At 43.8% G+C, this 21738-nt stretch overlaps 1 protein-coding gene across 1 annotated transcript in view; it reads right to left on the bottom strand.

Annotated features, from left to right (window-relative positions):
- Nucleotides 1-5465: 5465 nt before the first annotated feature.
- The window catches only part of ALKBH1 (alkB homolog 1, histone H2A dioxygenase), a 22421-nt gene continuing 6148 nt past the window's right edge, over nt 5466-21738 (bottom strand). The window contains exons 3-6 of the mRNA XM_054970448.1: nt 20633-20795; nt 13531-13621; nt 8373-8566; nt 5466-7199 (exon numbers count right to left, since the gene is read on the bottom strand). Coding sequence (XP_054826423.1) covers nt 6776-7199; nt 8373-8566; nt 13531-13621; nt 20633-20795 — 872 coding nt within the window. The 3' untranslated portion in view covers nt 5466-6775. The remainder of the gene's footprint in view (nt 7200-8372; nt 8567-13530; nt 13622-20632; nt 20796-21738) is intronic.

Here is a 21738-nt window from a genome sequence, read left to right as displayed (position 1 = left end):
CAGTGGGTGTTTTGAAGAATTTGGACTTGTTTGTTCCCCCACCACCCTGCCACCATGAACGATATGCGGACATGGCTGGAAGAATAAAGAGGAGTCAGATTTCCATGACGGTACAGAAACTCTATTTCATCAAGGCTCCCGTTTGCAAATGTGTTTTCAAGAGTACCATAAGAAATGACTTTATTATTATTTTTTATTTCCCTGTGGAGCCATTAGTGGCTCTGTTGCCAAATCTGTGCACACCCATGTAAGTATGGTAACATGGTTTTGCAAATGGAGCCAACAGTGCTTCTATGGGGCCATATGAGAAAGAGAAAACAGCAGGGAGGGGAAAATTATAACCATTTCTGCTCATGTGTCTCAGTTTTGATGAGAAAAGGACTCACATGAGTCTGGGAGACACCAAACTACCATTGAATGTCTGCTTTCAAGTTTTTGTGCTCTTGCTTAGCAAACTCAGATGTTACACATTTACAAAGAAGCCTTTTAAAGAGACTCCCAAGTGCCTCACAAGACTTTGCTATTCAAAAGTCACCATTGACTGCTTTGTGTTCTTCATTTCCAAGTCTACTAGCGGAACCCTCATATAAGGAAGTTTGTGGAAAATGAAGTACACACAGAAATAAAAATGGTTGATGCCCCCCAACCGCAGTAAGCTTAACCCCCAAACAGAGCAAGGCTAGAGATGCTCATTGTTGAATCCAACCAGCTTTTCTGCTGATGAAATAGGGAGGCGGTCCCTTGTATCATAGCATTTAGAAATGATCGTGTTGTAAAGTTAAGTAAGGGAAAAAGAAGAACAGATAATAATAACATTCGATTTATATACCGCCCTTCAGGACAACTTAATGCCCACTCAGAGCGGTTTACAGAGTATGCAATTATTATCCCCACAACAAAACACCCTGTGAGGTGGGTGAGGCTGGGAGAGCTCCAGAGAACTGTGATTAGCCCAAGGTCACCCAGCTGGCTTCAAGTGAAGGTAAAATAGCTTAAATATAGGACCAGCAACGACACTATGCTATCACTATCTTATGTTAACTTCAAGTTAGGTTGGATGTGTATTGTAGATTTTCTATAAGGACTTGAAATAACAAGACTTCAAATCAAATGTATTTTTGTTTGGTTCTGAGATAATATACTTCAAATGTATTTCTGTTTGGTACTGTATTGTAATTAATTAGTTGCATATGGTTCTTCAATAAAACTTTATTAAAAAAATAGAGAGAGGTGGTCCCTTCTGACACCCTCAAAGGCTGTGCTGGGGATCCTGGGATTAGGGTGGACAAAAGCCATGCGGGGCAAGAATTGTAGTAAGGAGGGGAATTAGGTAAGGTTGAGTGAAAAAGCTGGCTGGATCCAACCCTTGCCCTGCTCTTATTCAGGGCAGTGGAATATGTAGCCTTATCATTGGTCTACTTCTATCAGGGCCAAAGTAGATGTGACAGAATCCACAGGTTCGACCCCTGGATGTCGTTGCCATTTTAAAATGCTGTTTCTGATCCTGATCAGGCCTGCAGCACAGTAGCCTGAGGCATTCTTGTTTCTCCTTTGCCTTTTCAAATGCTGCAACAGCAGCTGTTTTAGCACTTGAAAAGGCAATGGTGGAGCATGACTGCCTCAGTCTGCTGTGGTGCAGGCCCCATCACAGGTCAGAACTGTTGATGCCACCATGTCTACTTTGGCCCTCAGACTTGTACTCTAATTCAAAACACAATTACTTGAAGCCAAATCCTTTTGATTTCAAGGAAGCTTTCTTCCCAGTAAAGGTACCTTGGATCCCAGCTGTCACCACTTCCTAAACCCCCAGGGAGGAGAGGAGGGTAAAAAAACCCAACCCTTCACCACTTCTATCAAAGTCAAGGACTCTTACAAAGCTCATTGGATGTCTTCACAGTGCAGCTAGCTGACTGTATGTAAACAAGAAGCATGACATGAAGAATGAGTCCGGCTTCTGGAGTTGCTACTTTATGTTGGGTCTTCCATCATTCAGAAATCAATAGCCATCTCCAATTCTCATCACTTGGCTATTCTCTGTTCCTCGTTATGTCTGTAATTTGCTACAGCAAACTGCACTCTTTATTCTCTCCTGCACCCTAATCAACAGGGCTTTCTGTTAATGAGCAAAAAATACATTTCTTATCTCATTCTCTACCGTAGAACAAAAGACAGAAACAAATAGTCCGGAGACCAGGTGGGGAAACCAAAATCTTCCTCTAGAGCACTAGTCCTTCCATTCTTTATGGGTAAATCAGGGAGAAGGCATGTGTTTATCTCTGATAGCTAAATGAGCCAAGACAGCAGAAGACATGATCAGATCTGTTTTTTTAAAAAAAGATTCAAGTAGATTAAAGTGGGTGGGTGAGGATCAGGTTAGATTTTATCTAAATCACCTTCCCCTTACTAAACATGACTAGGATTTAACTGGAGCCCTATGTATCCCTTATTCTAAATAAGCATGCATAGGATCAAGCTGTGAGAATGGGATCTTTCAGCTTTCTTATGAATAAGCCCTGCTGAAATCAATGGAACTCACAACTGTACTGAAATGCTACAATCATGGCATGATTAATTGGAAGTGAGTCCCATTGAATTCAGGCCATGAAAATCTATTTCATTTTACAAATCAGTTTTTCTTTTCATATGTGACAGAGTGGGGCAGGAACTTTACGCAAGCAGATGTACGAGAGGGCAGCAGACCTGGGCAGGAGCTCTGCATGCTTCTTTGACTCATGCCATTCTAGGCTGTAACAGGCAGCAATGAAAGTGAAGGCTGTGAGAGACTAATGAAAGGGGAAGGATTAGGCAGGCACAGGCTGGCACCACGGCTAATCTGCTTTCTCCATTCACGTCACCCTTCTTCTCTCGGCAGGCTCACAACAATAAGAACAGGGTGGGGAAAGCAGTGCAAAACCCTTCCATGTTTTCTTTCTCCTGTTGCACAGATAACTGTAGCTAGAGGCTAGCTGGAGAAAGCCAGGGCAGCTGCTGCATAAGATGAAAATGACCAATGATTTTTTCTTCTGCTTTTTAACAGTTTTTTATTAAGAAATCAATATAAATACAACTTGAAACTTTGTTAACAAAGAAGTCTTATAACAGTAACAAGGGTAAACAATCAAATAACATATTTCTAAGTTTTGTTTACTGTTAAAGATATATAATAATGCACTCATAAGGCTTCTCTAAAGCAGATATAAAATTCTGATTCAGAAATTTAAAAGAATCTTGAATTTGTTCAATATTGGAATGAGCATGGTCAAATGAACTATCAAAAAGTTTATCAAGTACGGGATGCCATTTATCCAACAAGTTGTATTGAACATTACAATTTTCTGAATGGATTAATTAGATTTTTTTCTTCACTGAGGCAATAGAATAATTTTATGAACCTATCTTTCCTGACATGATTCAAAATATTTGATTGACTTTCCATTAATATACAGGATAGGATGGCAACTAGGCTTTCACCATTAGGAGGGCCCTGTTTCCTCTTGTGAAAGACAGGAGAACCTGTTTCTCAAAGTCTTTTATATTCATTGTACGTGTTATTTACTCTGATTCTCCAATTCACCTCCTTTCCTCCTTTTTATCTTTAGATTGCAATGCTGTGGGCAAAATGCGTTATTTTTAATTTCTGCATAACATCTAGCAATTTTAGGTGCTATATAAACAAACAGATGCCCACATTCCAGTAAATGGATTCATCAAAGTTTATCTAGCAAATTAATTTATCTGGGCTAGCAGTACAAAAGAAAAAGAAAGAATTAAGACTAGGACAACAAAATTGGTAAGACAGTAAGCCTCGATGAGCAGGTTTTAAAATACACTGATTAGTTGATGTTTCTTAATCTCTTGGCAGAACTTAATAGATTCTTTTAGTTCTGAAGACAGACTTATTGCTAATTGGAAATATCCCATACTTTTTTGCAAGAAGCAGAAACAGTAATGGCTGTCCAAGGTAAGGGCATATTACACACTTATTTTTTATACCAAGACTGGCCAAATTTACTGACTTTCTGAGCTGCATATAACAATCATGAGAAGTTTGAGAATTCCTGTGTGTGTGTGTGCGCGCGTGCACGCACGCACACACACACACAGGGAAAGGGGGCAATAGGAAGGCAACAGAACTTTTTGAGTCAGGTGCAAAACCTGCTAACAAAAATTCAATAACTTAAGTCCAAATGATCAAGATTAAACCTTGGCCTTATCCCTGACCCTTTGGGAGACAAGAGGGAAGGTGGCTTGCTCGTCTTCATATACTTCCATAAGAAATATCTGGTCAGGCCAATAAAGCTTCATTGATCTTCTGAACTTCAACTCTCCTTCCCCTACCATCCTCCTTCTCCTTTGGCTCACCAAAGCCCCCCCCCAACCCCTCCCACCCTATGCAGGTGACCTTACATTCCTAAGGCTGTGATCTTATGGACACTTGCTTGAGAGTAAGATTCACTGAAAATCCAACTGTATCACAGTATAGCAACTCCGGGCCAATAAATAATAACCAAATCAACACCAGAGTATGGTATCCTCAAGGCATGTTAAAGGCATAATGGTTAAGAGGGACTCTAAACTGGAGAACTGGGTTTGATTCCCACTGCTCCACTTGCAGCCAGATAGGTGACCTTGGGTAAGTCACAGCTCTCAGAGCTCTCTCAGCTCCACCTACCTAACAGGGTGTTTGTTGTGGAGAGAGGAAGGGAAGGTGATTGTAAACTGCTCCAAGACTTCTTTGTATAAGACCAGCTCTTCTTCAAACCTCCTCAGAATTTGTTCAGCTGAACCCAGCCATTAAAGCCAGTAGCCACAAAGAAGTGAGCAGATACTCTGTGTGTTTGTATGAGAGAGCGAGAGCGAGAGAATTATGAGCAGCAGGACTGAACACAGCTTGAAGGAAAAAGAGTTGCTCCAAGCAGCATGAACAATACTGCAAAATAACTATGCAGGAGGATGGGGGTGCGGGGAGCTCTCCAAGACAGATAGAGATCTTTAATTTAAAACAGAGTAAGCTTATTCACGGAAAAAGAGCGACAAAACACCCCTGGGACAGAGCACTGCACTCTGGCAATTAAAATTGCATTAAAAGCCAGATAGGGAAGTCGGACTCCTAAAACAGATGGGCACAGAAGACTGTGTTGTCCTTATTTGTTTCAATATATTTACCTTTTGGGCAGTAGAGATAGTCGCTGATTAATTTTCTTTCTGGGCGCTTCATCTACAACTTCATTGTTCCTGTTTGTAAAGTCATTCTGTTCAGTCTGCTCCTAAAGGAGGCAGGCTGCAAAGATTGCATTATGCAGGCAACAAAATGGCCTGACACTGATGGAACAGGGCAGTTTTGGTATTCGGAGACAAGGGGGAGAAAAGGACATCTTGAATAGAAAAATCACTAGACAATCCCTAATTATTTTGCTTTGGGAACTGAGGGTGTTTTAAAGAAAAAGCCTCATCCCAATCGCAAAATGAGCCCTCTGCACCAGTCAAAGGGTAATAAACACATTGTGAGGCATACAGTACGTCTCTAGATGACACAGCGTGACTCCATCAGAGCAGTATTCAGGGTAAGCCAATGGCTGCCAAGCAGAGATGCACGTTAAGGGGCTGCAAACAAAATGTCTTTGGAGGTTCACTGCAATTTAAAGTTAGGTGAAAATTTGGTTCATTAAAATGTCCTTTGTGGTTCCCATGTGGCCTCCTATACAGGCCCTAACCGGAAGCAGACAGGCTTCGCTTCAGGCAGGTTGCTCCATCAGACCATGCAAACGTGCTACTTAATCTCTTGCTCCTTTTGCAGGTGCCTTCATTCTCAAAGTGGGTAACAGAGACAGGGCAGGTATTCTGTACAAGTTGTATTAACTCAAGTGATATGAATTTTCTCTGGGACCTAGAAGAGACCAACCACTGTGGGAACTTGGAGAGACCTTGCCAATAACCGTAATTCTGGTTGAGTCAAAAATTCTTCCAAGCATCAGTCCCCCCCCCCATCTGGCTGGATAATACACCTTCCCTCGCTGGGCTGTGTCCAATATTGGTGTAGGGGTTGCTAGGAGCAGAGTATGTCATACTGCCCATCCATCCCCACCCCTCAAGAATCATGAGATTGTGCACTGTTGCTACTATGTTGTTTTTATTGAAGGTAGTTGAGGTTACAATGGAGGGCGTTGTGGTTACTCCACCCCAACAGCCAGAGCCAAGCCCTTCAGCTCTGAGCCTTCTCAGCAGCCCCCAGGAATGAGGTTTGCTGCTCCCTGAGGATCTCTTCCACCCTGTGCCCTGAGGCAGGGATCTCCCTTCCAGCCTGCTCACCCCTCTTCTGCTATTTCTCTTGCCTACTTTATGCAGGGGCTGGTTTTGACCCTGCCTCCCCACTCTTCCCAGGAGGCCTTTTCCCTCCCCTCCCCCAACAGCCAGAGCCAAGCCTGCGTGGGCACAAAGGTGAGACTACCCTTGGTCCCTTACCGGCCAGGCCTGCTACCCCACCATCGGCCCTCCTGTCAGGCCAAGTGGGTGGACAGCTGAGCAACTGGCCTGCCATGCTGCTGGGCACTGCCCCTCCCACCGCCATCCTGGATGGGCTGGCAACGGGGACACTGGTTGTCCCTTCCTCTCGCGTGGCTCACTTGGCCACACACCATCCCTGGCCCTTTCACCAGCATTTTTAGGTTTCCCTGGGTTCAGGTGAGTGACTATGGCAGCGGGTAGAGCAGCCTGCAGGTTGAGCTGGGCCTCACAATGGGCCACCACTGAAGGAAAAGAAGGCCTCCTGGGGGTCTCAGCTGTCTGGATCAAATTTGTGCCTTTTGATTTCACTGTTCTCTTCATGATAGGAACCTCTGGAGACACCATCTTGTTTGTCTTCTATCCCAGTTGCAACTGGGAAGCTGTGGCCTTCAGCCAGAACTTGCCTGATGGTCATGTTGATACGGGATCCTTGCAGGTATTTGGCACAGACTTGCCAATCGTCTTGGGAGCAGGGCTCGATAACTGAGTCTGCAGGAAGGTCAGCAGGGACAGGCAGCTCCAAGCAAGAAGGCAGGGGCTCCCCCTCGAGATTGGGCAGAACTCTGGGAACAGCGTGGTGTAGCAGACGGCTGAAGCCGGACATGACCATCATGTCACCACTATGTATCAACATGGCCACAGGGGCGTCATCCCGTTTCAGCCCCCCCAACAAGAATATAGCTGATTGTCCAAAACTAAAAAGGGGAGGGGAAAAGGAAAGGATGTGGAAAGTCAGAAAAGTTTAGTTACATAAAAATATGGGAAGACTTAACAGCATTATAGTAGAGTGAAATCCAGCTACAACTTAAGTATGTATAAAACTACCAGATGTATGCCATATTGCTTCTTATGTTTGCAATGTAATTATTTTCATACCATCTTAGAGAGCAAAACACTTTCCATGCCTTATCTTGTTCATTTTCATATACAACCCTAAAACAACACATTAAAGACTGTGTGGTTTGCGTGGCTTGGTCAAAGTAATTTTGGTGCTATACTATATATAAACGCTCTGTAGCTTTTGCCAAATGTTTCATCTGTAATGAAATGAAGCCACAGAAGCTAATAAGCTAAAGCATAACCTAGCACAAGGGTGTGAGTATGTGTGTTAACGCTTTCTTCTCCAGACGTTTAATAACCCTTCTGAGTTGGTTGCCCCAAGGAAAAATATATGTTTACTATTTTCCAATATAACGGGTTAAGCTAAAAAAGTAAAAAATCCCAACACCCCATGCTGGTCTTCTAACTTCAGATTATAGCCTCTATGCATTTTGCAACAGAAAAAGAAAGCTGGACAAAATATATACACTGAGCATCAAATATACTTTGCCTCTTATTGTATAGACAATTCAATTAAAGAGAAAATGACAGGATAAAAAATGGGTAAGGCACAGTAGAAAGGCCCCATATTTCTCAATTTGACCTCTATTCTGGCTCTCAACACTAATGTTTTTAAGCAATACAGCCATTTTGATATTCTGGGTTGTTACTGTGCTGCTGCCCATAATTCTGAACTTATTGGGTTAGATGCAGCTAGCTTCTGATTTGATCTCACCCAGTTCCCTTCTTACTACAACCTCATCCCTCATGGCTTTTGTACATAAAGGTCCCAGAAACCTCACTATAGCCTTCTCTGATGGTCAAATGAGACCCTTCCATACTTTTTCACTAGTCAAAACACTGCTTGGATTCAACCCAGCATTTGATCCACAATGTACATGTCCAAAAGTGAAAAGCTTACATTTCCCATAGAAATGGTTAGTCTTCTACAACTTAACAGAAATAGAGAGAAGACAAGCAGGTGTGCCTTACCTCTTACAATATGCCTCTTACAATATGCAATGCACAAAATTCTTTGCATAACTCACCTGAATGACAGGAGGGGTCTAGAATGATCCAGCTCAGACTCATCCACATGAATCCCTAGAGAAGAATCGAAGTGATAGTAGTTCAGGATCCCTGCTTCTGCTTGGAAGCCTGGAAATCCACAAGCTTTAGCCACTTGCTCCGAAAGGAAAGCCAGGTCAGATGGAAAGGGGGTATAGTGATCAGCTGAGTATTTCTGGGAGAGGGAAATAGGAAGGAAATTCAGGAAGCTGAATTTGACTAACAAAGCTTGCATCCAACCGTCATTCAAAAGTGATGACCACAAGGACTTAAAGTGCAACATCTTGCTGACTTCTGAAATTCTCATCCTTTCTCTAAGGAGGGCCTGTCTGCTGGGAAGTGATTGCTACCATACCCTCTGCTGCTGCTATTGTCAGGCAGGGGCCATGAGACTTTGTTCCTTCTCACCAGAGGCATGAGCCTTTGACTCAAGCCGAAAGGCGAGAGCCAAAGGGCTCTTGGCCTGTGGCTTTTAGCCTGGGGACCCTGTAAGGTTCCCCCCTACTTCTCTTGTGTTAACACTTTTACTCTCAGGAGACATTAGATCAGTTTTTTGGGGCCAGGGTTCCTGACAGGAAGCAGATGCCAGGGAGAAAATCTACTTTGTACGGCAGTCATAAGCACTTTTTAAAAAAGAAGACTATGACTACTGAAAGGCCTTTTCCAGTGACCTGCCAGGGGTGTGCTATGTTTGTTTTCCTCCCTGAGGACAAGAAGGTCTTCATTTGTTATGTGCAAGCTGGTAATGTTACTAGAAGAAAATGTGAAGAGTCTGGAGGAATGGATTGGTATCCTTCAAGAGATCAAGAAAGGAAAGGATTTCATCAACAAAAGTCTTCAGGCCGTGCAAGAGGATGGGGGTAGTGGTGGAAGGGACGATAAAACAGAATATTCTCCGAATGAACCTCCTCAGAGATTGACAGCACAAGCCAGAAGGCACAGAACAAGATGGCACTCAATGCCACTGGAGCTGAAAAATCGATTCCAGGCCCTTGATGATGTGACAGAATCACCAGCAGATGTACAACAACAACAACTGGGAAGAACAAGTAGGGATGCTAGGGATTTACAAATAAATAACATTAGAAGGAAAGTCTTGGTGATATGTAAGTCTTTGCTAAAGGGGATGGAACATCATGTGTCCAGGCCTGACCCGTGGCCCAAAAGATGTGTTGCTTGCCAGGCAAAAATCAAGGTTATCACAGAGCGGATGACCAAGATGGTCAAACCAACAGACCATTACCCATTTATGATGGTCCATGTGGGGACAAATGACACAACTGTGAACACATTAGGGTTGGTTATGAAATCCTCGGAAGGCAACTGAAAGGAATGGAGGCACAAGTGGTATTTTCTTTAATCCTGTTGGTCAGAGGAAGAGAAATGCAATAGGAATGGAAGATTATGGAGGTGAACCACTGACTGTATTCATGATCCTGGCAGGAGCAATTTGTATTCTGGGACCATGGCCTACATTTTCTTGAAGATGGCCTGCTAGCATGCAATGGATTTCACCTGTAAAGGGCAGGGAAGAATGTGTTTGGAAGGGACTTGGGGAGATTCCTTGGGAGGGCTTTAAACTGACATTGCAGGGGGGTGGAGACACTTGGCATAGGAGTTTCAGGGAAGAAGGAGAGCAAATAGAAGAGGCCTACCTGGGAAGACCAGGTCAAAGAGAGGGAATACTGTATACCAATGCCTGAAACTTTGGCAATAAGAAGGAACTTGATCTACTAATGCAGACAGAAATATATGACTTAATAGGTATTACAGAGACTTGGTGGGATGATTCTCACAACTGGAATACAGTAATGGACGGGTATGACTTATTCAAGAAGAACAGGAAGTGTCATAGAGCAGGAGGAGTGGCTCTGTATGTGAGGAAAGGGCTTGATTGTCAGGAAGTACTGGAAGAGGAGAGTGACAACCCAATGGAAAGCGTGTTGGTGAAGATACGGGAGGGAAGTATGAGCTGTATTATGGTTGGAGTCTGCTACAGACCGCCTGACCAAGGAGATGAGGTGGATTCTGATCTCCATGAGCAGCTTAATAAGGTATCCAAGAAACACGACCTCATAGTTATGGGAGACCAACTTCATCTCTGCTACGTGTCCAGGGTCAAGCAACTTCCTAAACTGCCTGGCTGACAACTGCCTTTCTCAAATGGTGGAGGAAGCAACAAGAGGCTCAGCCATGCTGGACTTTGATATTAACCAACAAGAAAGAGTTGGTTGACGGGGTAAAGGTGGTGAGAACCTTAGGGAGACGTGATCACGTCCTTCTAGAATTCTTTTTGCTGTGGAGTACCAAGGGAGTTTGTAGCCAAACACACATTTTAGATTTTAGTAGGGCAAACTTTAACAAACTTAGAGATTTGATGAGAGTTATTCCATGGACAAGAATGCTGGGAAAAAATGAGTGAAAGGTGGGCTCTACTAAAAGAGGAGCTCTTGCAGGCTCAAGCTATGACCATTCCAGCAAGATGGAAATTCAACAGATGATCTAAGAAGCCAAAGAGGGCGAACAGAGATCTCTGCGATGAGCTAAGGAAGATAAAGGAGATGTTCAAGAAATGGAGGAGAGGAAATGTATTGGGGTAGCTAGGCACTGTAGAGTCAGAGAGGCGAAAGCTCAGATTCAACTGAGAGTGGCCACAAGAGCTCACTACAACAAAGGGACGTTCTTCAGATACATGATGAGTAAATGGAAGATAAAGGGGGCAACACCCCCATTGCTGGATGAAGAAATTCTGACAGCCAACAGAGAGAAGGTAGAAAGGCTTAATGCCTATTTTGCCTCAATTTTCTCATAGAAGGAGAGAACAGGCCCACCTAGAGACGGCAGTAGGCAAGGCATGACTTCGGGGTTGCTGGTTGACATGGACAGAGAAGTTGTAGAGAAGCACCTTGCTGCACTGGATGTGTGCAAATCCCCTGAGCCAGATGGGGTGCACCCAAAAGTGCTTAAAGAAATTTCAGAAGAGCTTGCAGGCCCTTTGTTGATCATTTTCCAGGCCTCTTGGAGGACAGGTGATGTGCTGGAAGACCGGAGGAGGACAAAAGTCATTCCAATCTTCAAGAAAGGGAAAAAAGATGATCCTGAGATCCACAAGCCAGTCAGCCTGGCCTCTGTCCCATAACCAATATCTGCAGTAGCTATTAAAGGCATCAATCTGCAGGCATCTGATGGACAACATGGCGATACAGGGAAGTCAGCATGAATTTGTCCCCAAAAGGTCCTGTCAGACCAACTTCATCTTCATTTATGACCGAGTGACAGGCTTATTGGATAGTAGGAATGCTGTCGATGTAGTTTATCTGGATTTCAGTAAAGCTTTTGACAAGGTTGCTCACGATATTCTGACGGGTAAATTGGAGGAATGTGGACTAGACTCTAGGATGGTTAGATGGACAGGAAACTGGCTGGATAACCATATCCAAAGAGTAATTGTCAATGGCATCATATCTGATTGAAGGGAGGTGCCATGTGGAGTGTCACAGGGCTCGGTTCTAGGCCCAGTGCTTAATCCGGCTGAGAGTGTGAAGGGATTCCTCATTAAATTGCAGAGGACACCAATCTGGGAGGAGTAGCACACACCCTTGAAGATAGCGATAGAATTCAACAAGATCTGAACACACTGGAAAAATGAGCAGATTTGAAAAAAATCTACCAGTGTTTTCAAGCCTGATTCAAGTTGCAGGTTATAAACTCCATGATTATCCAATTTAACATGGATAAGTACCAGGTTCTCCACCTGGGTAACAAAAATGCAAAGCATGCATACTGGATGGGGGATACACTTCTGGGGTAGCAGTGTGTGTGAACAAGATCTCGGGGTATGGGCGGATGGGAAGCTAAATATGAGCAGTCGGTGTGATGCAGCAGCAACAAAGGTGAAAGCAATCTTGGGGTGTATCAACGAGGGCATAACATCCAAATCACAGGATGTTATTTTCCCACTATATACTGTGTTGGTCAGGCCCCACTTGGACTATTGTGTGCAGTTCTGGAGGACTCACTTCAGAAAGGATGTGGATAAATTGGAACGAGCACAGAGGAGAGCAACCAGGATAATCAGGGGCCAGGAGACCAAGCTCTATGAGGAAAGACTGAGGCACTTTGGGAATGTTCAATTTGGAGAAGAGGAGGTTGAGGGGAGACCTGATTGTGCTCTCTAAGTATTTAGAAGTTACTTGAGGGAGGGAAAGTAGCTGTTCCTATTGGCAACAGAAGATAAAGACTCAAAGCAATGGGTTTAAATTACAAAAGGGAAGGTACCAGCTGGACATTAGGAAAAACTTCTTCACATTAAGAGTAATTCAGCATTGGAATTGGCAGCCTAGGGATGTGGTGGGTTCCTCCTCATTGGCAGTCTTCAAAGAGCAGCTGGATAAATACTTGCCAAGGATGCTTTAGGATGTTCTTGTATTGGGCAGGGGGTTGGACTAGATGGTCTTTAAGGAACCTTACAACTCTACGTTTCTAACAAATTAAGCAATTTCTAATGTTTTTGGATCTGCAGAAACACCTGTGTAAAATATACGTGCTCTGGAGATTGAATTTCTGCTGTGTTTGTGATCAAGCAGGTTAGTTAGTGCCAGCTATTGCAACAGTGATTTTTGTATGCAGTCACACAAGCAAAACAGATGTTCAATATATTGTACAGGGCAACTAATGAACAGTTTTTAGACCAGAAAAGGCTTTTCAATATTACCTCTCTCCACAGTCTTTCCTATATATGCATAAACACAACATTGACTATAATCCCAACTCCACTGGATGTTTCTGATGAGAAGACTGGGACTGAATAGTGGGAATTCCTATTAGAGCCATACAATAAGCAGTTCATTCTGTTCTGATAAGGCTGCAGCTCATTTGGTTAAGCAGGTCTGCAGTATGCTGATAGACGAGGTTTTACCTCAGGTTTGCAATCTGATTAGAAAGGCTATTCTGGCTTCTAACCGCTTCAGGAGTTCATGATGTCTGCAGCAAGGAAACTGGACAGTGGCTTTTCACTTAAAAGTTCCAAACCACGCCAAGAATAAATTCAGCCATTACTTGCTATCATACCTGCTTAGAGTTACGCATTGCTAAGAGGACCTATTGGCCAGTATATGGTAACCTGTCTCCCTCAAATACCTTGGTATTCCAGTTATAATGGTACCCAAGAGTCACCCAGCGCAGCTTCTCCAGTAAACTTTTTGTCTCTCGTTTGCTGGAACTTTTGTTTCTAAAAAGATTGAAAGTAAAACATCAACAAAAGCAATTTTATTTATGAGACACATTCTGCAAGTGCTTCCTACAGAAAGTCCAGTTTCCTGAAACAGTTCAAGCTCCATTCATGAAAAGCTTGGTTCCTGTAATTTTCACAAATGGCAGTGAAATAGCGGACAATTTGTTTTGCATTTTCAGTGATGGATCTGATGATGAAAACATAAAAAGGGGGAAATGCAGTGAACTGAAGGATCAGTTTCAGAGGAAAATGAAGGACTAAATATTTATAACTCAAACTACAGCAAAAGGAAGAGGGGAATAATCAGCTGTAAAACTACAATACAAATGACCAAGCAGTATTTATTTAGGTCAACTCATAGAGTATACTTAGTAATAATAGGAAAGAATTATGAAAGAAAAATTAACAGGCAGAAGTTGAACCAGCTTCACTTCAGTTCCCAGGTATGTGATGACATCACTTCCTGGAAGTGACATCATCATGCAGACCCAGGAGCGCGCCTGCGCTGTGCGCACGCACATGTATTGAGAGGCGCACCACCTCTTCCTGGCAGTTGCCCCGGGTGAGAGTTCCCTCATCTCTTTCCCCAGAAAAAAAGCCCTGTATAAAACTGTAATAGGTTTCAAGCAGTAGTTGACAATTTTGTTCAGAAAACATCCTATTGAAAATAAAGTTGCTCTTACTGATGAAAATTATGGTCAACCTTGAAACATTTATGAATTTAGAAAAATCAACATCTATTCCATGGTTCTTGTATAACAGAATGGCAAAAATGTAATGGAATTAATGATATGGATAGCATGTGAGATCATGCCAGTGATAAAGCATACGGAATACATCTTGGTGTAGTAGTTAAGAGCGGCAGGATTCTAATCTGGAGAACCAGGTTTGATTCCCCACTCCTCAACTTGAAGCCAGCTGGGTGACAAGTCAGTCACAGCTCTTCCAGAGCTCTCTCAGCGCCACCCACCTCACAGGGTGATTGTTGTTGTGGGGATAATAATAACATACTTTGTAAACCGCTCTGAGTGGGTGTTGTCCTGAAGGGAGGTATATAAATCAAATGTTGTTGTTGTTGCTGTTGTTGTTATCACTACTTTTAGTTACTTTTGTGCACTGATATAGTAGCTTCCCAACCACTGCCAAACTGGAGAACAGGTAAAGCCTGCAAAGAATTTGGCACCCAATAAGTTGAAACAATTATGCTAGTGCCTAAAGTCAATGTGCCTGTCTATATTGCAGGTGTCTACAGAACACCAGGTTCTCAATTTTTTATTTTTTACTGAGTTCCTCCCTGGAAGATTTTAGTATTTTCATGCAATTTCACAAGCCAATGTTGTGGAGCCAATCTGATATTCCATATTGCTGAGAACAGAGAAGCAGGGAGAAGTGAAGGTCAAGCCAGAAGGCCACTGGCAAAGCTGAACAAGTAAGAAAAAAACAGCAAAGAAATTTGGTAGTAGGATGTATAATTAGAATGACAAGGAGTGCTATAGAGCGAAACTGAGATGCATCTGCAGAACTTTGCTGCTGTGGACTCCTGGCAGTTCTCAAAAAAATGGGCTCTAAATGGAGACTCCAGTTACTGAACGCTGCACCTCACCTATTATCAAGAGCTAGACAGAGCATGCATATTACTCCCATTCTGCAGTCACTCTACTGGCTACTCATCAGTTACCGGGCTCAATTTGAGGTACTGGCTATCACATACAAAGCCCTTCATGGCCTCAAACCACTGTATTTGTGGGACTGCCTCTCCCACTATGCTCTGTCATGACAACTTCCCTCATCTGATCAGGGACTTCTGCAGGTGCCAACCTGCAAATGGGCAAAACCAACACCTGCCTGTACATGTGCTTTCTTTGTTGTGGGCCCCACCTTATGGAATGGGCTACTTGGTGAGGTCAGGAAGGCTCCCTCTCCTAGTTTTCTGGAAACTAAGCAAATCTGAATTATTCAAGAAAGCATTTCTACACAGGCAATAGGACTGTACTACAAAAAAATGGTCCAGAATGATATTTCGGTAAAGAGTTAGGCACAGTGTTCTTTACTACTATGTATTGTTTGTACTGCCTGTTGCTGTAAGCAGGATCCTACCATATAATTTTTTTTATAATACTTATGCTTTGCTTCGGTTCTGTGTTCTGAATTCTAGTTGGTTCCAGATTTTCACAATCCTAATCCTATTGCATTGTTTATTTGGATGCCCCATCCTGTTATTTGTATTGATTTGCTCTGTGTAATCCACCCTGAGTCCCAATGAGAAAGATGAACTATAAATAATGTAAATAAATAAAATGACAGAGATCCCTGGGTGGAAGACGTATGGCAGAGTGAGTTGGGCTTGAATGGCCCAATCCTGCCTCATGACTTGTAAGATTACCTGGCATATAAAAGCTCTGCCGCAAGCACCAAGAGATGTTTAACAGCTCATCTGGGAACCTGCAGAGTCGAAGAAAGATTCCCTCTGCACCTAGTCAACTCTGCATCTTCTGCTGGCATCACCTTCCTTTTCACTAAGAAACTAGTGTTAAAACATCTTTTACCTGCTATAAAACAGAAGGGACAGTGGATTTGCTTGCCGTTATGTTTACCAAGAAATATAACTGAACACATTATCAAGAATGGAAATACAATTATTTCCATCACCACCACCACCCAATACATCTCTACTGCTGTTGTTCAGATACATGCAATCATCTGACAGGCTTTCCCATGCTGAAGTGGACCAGCCTAATAATCTGGATTTACTAATTGTGTCCAGCTTTAATCATACACCTTCCTTAAGTCCAGTTTCTTCTCAGTTCTCCTTGTGACTCTAAACTTGATAGCTGGCTGGCTGGCTGGCTGGCTTCTAATAGAAATGCCCATGCAGCACTTTGTCCCTGCACACTTTCAGAAAGCGCTTAATGAAACTGCCAACATTTCTCCTAGCTATCTCACTCTGCAGTATTGCTTTAATCGAAATGGGAAGTAGCTGTGTATTAAATTCTATCCTACACGGCCACAGCAGATGAATGCCAAGTTGAAATATTATCAGCCACAGTACTTCTCCCTAACCTATGGAGGGTGCTGCTCACCTGCTTTCTGTGGTCAATTTTTACTCTAGACAATCACCATGAGATGGCAGGGAAGGGCTTGTGTTGATGACACTGGTGGCAATGAACTGGGGGGCAGGCCATTCACTCCCTCCCCTCTCCCTGACAGCTCTGATGCTACAGCAGCCAAAGGAGGGTTATGGCTTTGGAATAGCAAAAGCAATTCTGATTATCCAAATTTGCTTCCTCCAAAATTGATCCCAGATGCTTAAAGCCAACTTACCCTGATCTGGCACATTTGCCTAGGGTAAGGAGTGGAAAATAGAACAGCATGCCCCTTCTCCACCAAATGGTACAAGTGACCTACTGGGCCATAGCCTTTCCTCCCTACTATCCCAAAGTTAAGCCAAGTAGCACCAGGGCCCTGCTTCCTGAAGTTGTTTCTAAGTTGAAGGAGAATCCAATGCATAGAATCATCATCAGGACAGACATAATTCTGAGCATTCCAGTATACAAACATCCAAAGTTCATCACAACCATGAAACGGAAGTATCATATGTCTTCTTATGTAAGCTGGCAAATGAGTTGGCAAACAGTATACCACCTAAGTACAGAAAGAGTAGGGCTTGAAATCTTTTGGGTGTGTGTACGCGTGCGCGCGCTCACGCGCACGCGCGCACACACACAGAGAAATATGCTTTCAGAGAAAAGGACTGATGTGATTACAGCAAAGAATGAAAAATTGAACTGAGCACTAGATAAGGCAGAGATAATGACAAGACACCCTTTACTTACATTACATAGCAAGTACACTTCAGCTTCAATTAAAACTTTAGCCCCCTTGTTTGAACTGGATGCCCAAAGGTAACATAAGAACATAAGAACATAAGCAAAGCCATGTTGGATCAGGCCAGTGGCCCATCCAGTCCAACATTCTGTCACACACAGTGGCTAGAAATCCAGTGCCATCTAAAGGACTGTCAGTGAGGCCAGGACACCAGATGCCCTCCCACTGCCTTCCTTCCAGCACCAAGACAACAGAGCACCACCTCCCCACAAAGAGAATACCATCTATCTCCTGTGGCTAATAGCCACTGATGGACCTCTGCTCCATATATTTGTCCAGTCCCCTCTTGAAGCTGGCAATGCTTGTAGCTGCCACCACCTCCTGTGGCAACGAATTCCATGTGTTTATCACCCTTTGTGTAAAGTAGTATTTTCTTCTATCTGTTCTAACCCGACTGCTCAATAATTTCATAGAGTGCCCACGAGTTCTTGTATTGTGAGAAAGGGAGAAAAACACATCTTTCTCTACCTTCTCTAACCCGTGCATTATCTTGTAAACCTCTATCATGTCTCCCCTCAGTCGTCTTTTCTCCAGGCTAAAGAGCCCCAAGCGCCTCAATCTTTCCTCATAGGGAAAGTGTTCCAACCCTTTAATCATTTTAGTTGCCCTTCTCTGTACTTTTTCCAGTGCTATGATATCTTTTTTAAGGTGTGGCGACCAGAACTGTACACAGTACTCCAAATGAGGCCTCACCATCGATTTATACAGAGGCATTATGATACCGGCTGATTTGTTTTCAATCCCTTTCCTAATAACCCCTAGCATAGCATTAGCTTTTTTTATGGCAGTCGCACACTGTGCTGACGTTTTTAGTGAGTTATCTATCATGACTCCAAGATCTCTCTCTTGGTCAGTCTCCGCCAGTTCAGACCCCATCAACTTGTATTTATATTTTGGATTTTTGGTTCCAATGTGCATTACTTTGCACTTGGCTACATTGAACCTCATTTGCCACATGGATGCCCACTCTTCTAGCCTCGACAGATCCCTTTGGAGTGCCTCACAATCCTCTCTGGCTTTCACTACCCTGAACAATTTCGTGTCATCTGTAACATCAAAAGTCAGATCAGAAATATAACTCATTTAGTAAATTCATTCTCATGCTATGGAAACTGGATTTGGAAGAATGTTGAACCAGGATCTGGCAGACCCAAGTTTGAATCTTTGCTCTGCCATGGAAACTCTCTAGGCAACCTTGGGTCACTCACTCTATCAACCTAGCCTACCTCACAGGGTGGTAGTTGTGAGAAATAAAAGAGAATGAAGTGGTAAGTTGCTTTGAGTTCCCACTGCGGAGAAGAACAGGGAGGGAGGGAGGGAGGGAGGGAAAGAAAGACTACAGCACTGCTTGCATTAGGCCAAAGCAGCACTGGAGGGAAATATGAAAGCATTTTGTTTGCATGGCAGCTCTGAGCCTTTCAACTGCCTGCATTTTCTGTCCATACTCTCCCCCTCACTACTATTGACTCATATTAACTTGTGCAATAAAATATTATTCCCATGCAAACACTTTGTTTTCACCTACACAAAAGAGAATTGTTTGGAAATATTAAAAAATAATTATACAGAGATGTTCACATAAATGTGGTAGACACTGGAAGTAAGAGGGCAACGCTTCCATCTGGGGGGCTGCAAGCCACATAAAAACCACCCCAAAAGAACAAATAAACTCGAGAGAAGAGCAAAAGTCTCCTCAGATACATTTTAAAAAAATGTGCACAATATATCCATAATCCCTTCTGCTTAGATTTAACATTCCACAAGGTCTGAATTCCAAGAGCAGAAAAGCAATAGAGATGAGCCATTGCTGCTGTCAGAATCAGTTACTTGAAAGTACAGGCTCTTGAGTTGGACAGGAGGGAACAGAGAGCTTATTAACTTAAACAAAGCTGTCTCTTGAATTTGATACACTGACAATGCAATCCTAAGAAGAATTACACCCTTCTAGACCCAATTACTTCAATGAATTTGAAAGGCTGTAACTCTCCTTAGGACTGCATAAAAAACACATAACTGATCTTTCACCATCACCCAGAGTTTCCGTCTAACGGGTACACTGAAAAAAGTCAGAGCCTCTATGTCTTGCTTAGCATTCTTATTCCTCAACCACACTGTCTTCAGCTCTTCTAACAGGACCTGAGCCTGAGCTTTTACACCCATTAATGTGAAGCTTCATCTCATTCCTTTAAGGCAGGATTTGTGGAAGAAAGAGTCATAAGTTTTTGGCGCTTCCTTTATATTGTTTCCCTGCCTCATGGCTTCACATTCTAGCTTGGAGTTCATTCAAGATCTTTGCTCAGACAGCAGGTCAGAATGCCTGCAGGAACACCTGCTTCTTCTCCCCCACTCCGATGTAAATTCTTGAGAAAAAACAGTAGTTGCCCTAAGAGTCTGTATAGATAATATTTCTTTAACTGAAGAGACAGTCAGCCATTTGGACTCAGTGGCTGGGATCCAAAGAGCCCTGTGATAAGCCACATACACACAGAGCATTGCTTATGTCTTCCTGCCCCTCCTCCCACTACACTGAATATAATTCCAGAGTCCTGGAGCACAGAGGTAAGTTTATCAGGAGCACAAGGGGCTGCAGCAGTAAGGGCGGCTAGAAAGGGCCACTTGGATCCATGCTATGGTAACATCAAGGCTTGACTATTGTAATGCTCTATACATTGGCCTCCCATCTAAGTTAACTAGGAGGCTCCAAGTAGTGCAAAATGCTGCAGCTCGATTGTTATCAGGAGCGAGCAGGAGCATGACCATCACTCCCGTCCTACAGTTGCTCCATTGGGTACCCATCAGTTATTGTGCTCAGTTCAAGCTGTGACTGACCCAAGGCCATCCAGCTGGCATCAAGCAGAAGAGTGGGGAATCAAACCTGGTTCTTCAGATTAGAGTCCTGATTAGAGTCCTGCCGCTCTTAACCACTACACCAAACTGGCTCTAGGTGATTTATTTGTACTCACAGCAAACTTCCTAAAAGCTTATTTTACCAATAAACAACTGACAAAGTGAAATACATACCGAAGTCCACTGCACATGTTCATAGCAAGAGAAAGATCTTAATGACTCCTCAGTTCAGTCGATACCTTATCTGTTATGCTCTTTTTCCTTTAACCAACTTACCGCAGCTGCTGTTGACTCTTTCCCCAAAGATCTGTGGTCTCCTTAGAAGGCATGTGCATATCCAAATTGCACACATTGGGTTTCTGGGTGTACTGCTTGAGACCTTGCTTCACCCAGTGGCGCTGGCAGCCCGGAAGGAAGGGGTTTGAGATAAATATAAATCCTAGATAAAAGGATAGGTGAGGCCAAGAGGAAAAACCATAGTTAGAAATACTTTGATATGCCAAGTTGGTATCAGTGGTTTTCACCTGTGTTTTTGGATAAAACCTGGCATATAAAGTTGTACACATTGTAACAGTTTCTCAGCCAGAAAAACTGACAGTCTGAGGGAAACGGATACACAAAGTACCAGGGGTGTGCTCTTCAGGTTTCCGATTCGGACCCTGATTCGGAAATCCCAAATCAAAGCTTCCCAAAGCATTCGGGTTGCTTTGGGAAGCTTCGGGGCCCGAGTTTAAAGGGCACTTTCCCTGCCTCTTTCAAGTGGCAGGTCCCTTTAAACTTCAGCTGGCAGGCAGGGGGGATCCCCCGCCTGACAGCTGAAGTTTAAAGGGCCCCTTTCCTGCCCCCTGCATGCGGCAGTCTTTTAAACGTCCCAAACCCCCAACCCCACTTACCTTGGCCCTGCTGCTGCGGTGGTGGAGGTGGCGGCGCGGCAGCGGCTCCAGCCCTCCCCGGCGGCAGAGGAGGCGGAGAAGGCCCTTCCTGTCCCTCAAATGGCTGCTGTGGCTGCCATTTGAGGGGCAGGAAGGGCTGGAGGAGGTGGCTTCAGCCCTTCCCGCCACCCTGCGGGGCTGCGTAGCACTGGAGGAGGTGGCACCGGCCCTCCCCGCCACCCAGCTGGCTGCGAAGGTGGCAATGGCTCGAGCCTTCCCTGCTGCCCATGCAGGCCAAGGAGGCAGCGGCGCAGTGGCAGTTCCAGCCTTTCCTGCCCAGCCAGGTAAGAGGAGTGGCGGGGACAGGGGGGCTAAGTGGGGGGGGTGAAGGAGTGGGAGTGGGTGGGGGTGCCAGGAGAAAGCTTCTCCCCTCAAATCACTTTGGTATGCTCTGCATCTTTACGGAGCATACCAAAGCAATTCAAATACTGAATCCGAAGCGGCTTGCCG

This window comes from Eublepharis macularius, chromosome 2 (assembly GCF_028583425.1).
Source record: "Eublepharis macularius isolate TG4126 chromosome 2, MPM_Emac_v1.0, whole genome shotgun sequence".
Lineage (NCBI taxonomy): Eukaryota > Metazoa > Chordata > Lepidosauria > Squamata > Eublepharidae > Eublepharis > Eublepharis macularius.
Note: the sequence above shows the minus strand (reverse complement) of the source record. Positions and strands in the feature narration are given on the sequence as shown.